This window comes from Entamoeba nuttalli (assembly GCF_000257125.1).
Source record: "Entamoeba nuttalli P19 unplaced genomic scaffold asmbl_4150, whole genome shotgun sequence".
In the NCBI taxonomy this organism is placed as follows: domain Eukaryota; phylum Evosea; order Mastigamoebida; family Endamoebidae; genus Entamoeba; species Entamoeba nuttalli.
This window is the reverse complement of record NW_008576592.1, coordinates 1-3417: the sequence shown is the minus strand read 5'-3', so window position 1 is coordinate 3417 and position 3417 is coordinate 1. Positions and strand designations below refer to the sequence as shown.

At 24.9% G+C, this 3417-nt stretch overlaps 2 protein-coding genes across 2 annotated transcripts; one reads left to right on the top strand and one right to left on the bottom strand.

Moving 5' to 3' along the window:
- Positions 1 to 204: 204 nt before the first annotated feature.
- ENU1_095400 (Rab GTPase activating protein, putative) lies at positions 205 to 2155 on the bottom strand (the record flags this gene model as incomplete). Its single annotated transcript, XM_008859146.1, has 2 exons — positions 205 to 383; positions 460 to 2155. 2 exons carry the CDS (start codon positions 2153 to 2155, stop codon positions 205 to 207), a joined length of 1875 nt encoding a protein of 624 aa, XP_008857368.1.
- A 228-nt stretch (positions 2156 to 2383) lies between these two features.
- ENU1_095390 (A/G-specific adenine glycosylase, putative) lies at positions 2384 to 3371 on the top strand (the record flags this gene model as incomplete). The annotated part of the gene is made up of 2 exons (XM_008859145.1): positions 2384 to 2707; positions 2772 to 3371. The coding sequence occupies 2 exons, from the start codon at positions 2384 to 2386 to the stop codon at positions 3369 to 3371; spliced, it is 924 nt and encodes a 307-aa protein (XP_008857367.1).
- Between the last annotated feature and the right edge of the window lie 46 nt (positions 3372 to 3417).

Below are 3417 nucleotides of genomic sequence, written 5' to 3'. Positions count from 1 at the left end.
TTGTATTAAGATGATGTTCAAACTAATTTATTTTTTATTACAAACTCTATTTATTTAAATGAGTTTATTACATTAATACCATAAACTTGAAGTTATAACCTTATAAAGAAAAGACAGCATATTAATTAAAAAAAAAAGAAGAATATAAACCAATGAGAAAAAGATACTTCAAAACTACAATTTAGAAAATGAAAATTTGATGAACTATTTCTTATGTAAAGTACCAGCAATATTGTACCATTTTTTAATTTCTTTTGGAGTGATTCTTGCTTTTTTGACAAAATTAATAAATTTGTCTTGATCAAATTGATTACCCATAAGAGTCATAGGATCAGCCAAAGCTTTATCAATGAAAATATATTCATCCATTTTTAATATTTCAACTAATTAAGTGAGTTAAAGAAATAAAAGAAGATGAAATTAAAAGAGAAAAAGTGTAGATTAAAACAAAAAACAAACCTTTTGAATAATGAAGAATTGCACTAAAAATGGAGAATACAATTTCCCATCCTTCCATTAAAATTAAATCAAGAATTCGTACTTCAAATTCGGGATGGAAACATCTACAGAACCATAACATGAAGTATTCTAACATATAAGTTTTCCAATTATCAAAATCATATTCTTTTGATTTTAAATGATAAAATATTTTTGGATGATATTTTTTCATAACTTTCATTGCAACAAATGCACATTTATTAATTCCAGGAAATCCTGGTAAAAACATTTCTCTTAAATTGTATTTTGGATTATTCATTAAAGCACTAAATCCCCAATAAACTTCTTCTTCTTCTTGAAGTATTAATATTAAAAATCCACAAAGGTCAGACATTCCTTGAACATAACCTAAATCATCTTGCATAGACCATGCTCTTAATACTCTAAATAATGTTCTTTGACCATCATTAAATTTAGCCATAAAATGAATGTTATTTTGATGAGCTCTCATAACATCTTTATGAATTTGTTCGTCATCTTTACCACGTTCTGGTAATTCAGTAATACGAGCAAAATAACCATTATATTCTTGAATAGATTGATTTATTTTTAATTCAATTTCCCAATATTTCCTTCTTTTATTGAGTGGAACAAATTTATATACTCTATGAAATAAAGCTCTTGGAACCTTTCCACTTTTATTCCATTCATCTAACATTATTTCCCATTTTTTTTCTCTTTCTTGTGAAGTTATTTTTTTAATTTCATCTTCTGTTTGAGTTTGATCTTTAACATATCCAAATTCATCAGTATTAGATTTAACTTCAATAACTTCTTTCTTTGCAATTGTATTTTCTTCATTATATACTAATCTAACATCTTTTAATGAAGTAACATTAAGAAGAAAATTAACTAATGGTTCACATTCACTTTGAAGAGCATAAAATAATGGTTGTTTTTCATTAATATCAGCTGCTTCAGCTGCTGTAACACTTTTTCTAAAATAGTCGAAATAAGCACCGAAATTAGTTATTTTATTAAGGTTTTTTGATTTAGCCATATAATGTAAACAATTTGATTTATCTGAGTCAACAGTATCAATATTAGCTCCTGCTTTAATTAATAAATTTATCATTTCTAAATTCATATAAAAACATGCTACCATTAATGGTGTAATTCCTTTATTATTTTGTATATTAACATTTCCTCCATATTTAATAAGTTTTTCTAATAATTTTAAATTATTTCTTCTACATGCAATATAAATTGCACATTCTCCTAAATTATTTTGTGAATCAATTCCTGTTTTATTCATTTTTCTTGCTAAATATACACATGCATTAGTTCTTCCTGCAATAACTCCTCTAATTAATGCATTATTTCCATTAATATCTTGAGCACTTTTTGTAATTCCTGCAGCGAGAAGTTGTTTAACAAAATTTGATTTACCAGTTTCAGCAGCAATATGAAGAGCAGTAGAACCATCTATTTTAGATTTAAAATTTAATTTAGAGTCTTGTATTGAAATATATGGTGGTAATTGTCTTTCATTTATCATTTCTTGTCTCCCTGCATTTAATGCAAATACAAATACAGGTGGAACTCTTTCATTTACTTTTTTTCCTTCTATTGTTCTACTAATAAGTTTGAGTTGAACTTGATCATCTTCAGTATCAGTTTCATATTGTTCATCATATGAGTATTCTTCAGAAGACATGAAGAACTTTTAGAATATTTGAACTAAAAATTATTTTTTACTTTTTTTTTTCTTTAATTCGTAATTTTTAAAATGAATTGGTAAGTATTAACTTAGTAATTATTTTCAAATTGACAGAAATAAATTATGTAAATTAAACTATTTTTGATAATTTTGGGTGAGAATTTATTTTTTCTTATTTGAAAGTTCAAAAAAAAAAATATAAAAAAAATAGTTCAACGGAAGTCAATGAAAAGAAGATGGGAACAACTTATTGAAAATGAAGAAAAAAGACAAAACAAACTGAATAATACAAAAAAGAAAATTGAAGGAGTAAAATCAAATAAACAACAAATTACAATAGAAGTAGACCCATTAAAAATTAAACAAATGCATGAAAAAATACTTAAATTTTATGAAAAAGAAGGAAGAAAATTACCATGGAGAGAAACAACAGATAAATATAAAATACTTGTAAGTGAAGTTATGTTACAACAAACACAAGTAACGAGAGTAATAGAAAAATATAAATCATGGTTAATTCGTTTTCCAACTATTCAAGACTTAGCAAAAGTTTGATTCATTTTTTTTTTTAAATTTTAAATTTCAAAAATTAAAAATATTTATTTATTTTAAGGCAAATCTTGCTGATGTTCTTGAAGAATGGAATGGATTGGGTTTTAATTCAAGAGGAAAAAGGTTAAGAGATTTAGCTATTGAAGTATGTGAAAGATATAATGGAATAATACCTTCTAGTGTTGATAAATTATTAAATTTACCAGGAATTGGTCCTTATACTGCAAATGCAGTGTTAATTTTTTCTGAAAATCAAGATATTGCAACAGTAGACGCTAATATTAGAAGAATTCTTATTCATGAACTTTCTCTTGATGAAAAAACTCCAGAAAATATATTATTTGCTTATGCAAATAAATGTCTCCCTTTGGGAAGAAGTCGAGATTGGCATAACGCTTTAATGGATTATGGCGCTCTTGTTGCAACTGGTAAAAAAACTGGAATTACAGCAAAATCAAAACAAAGTAAATTTGAAGGGTCAAGAAGATCATATAGAGCTGAATTATTAAGAAGAATTAGAAAAAATAATGGTTCTTTGTCAATAGAAAATTGTGAAGAAGTTATTAAAGGAACTAAATATACTTTAGAAGAAATCATTGAAGGATTAGAAAAAGATGGAATTGTTCATAAAGAAGGAGATTTTATAATTTTGAATAAATAATTATATTATTATTAATTTTAGTATTATTTATTTTCAATATATTATA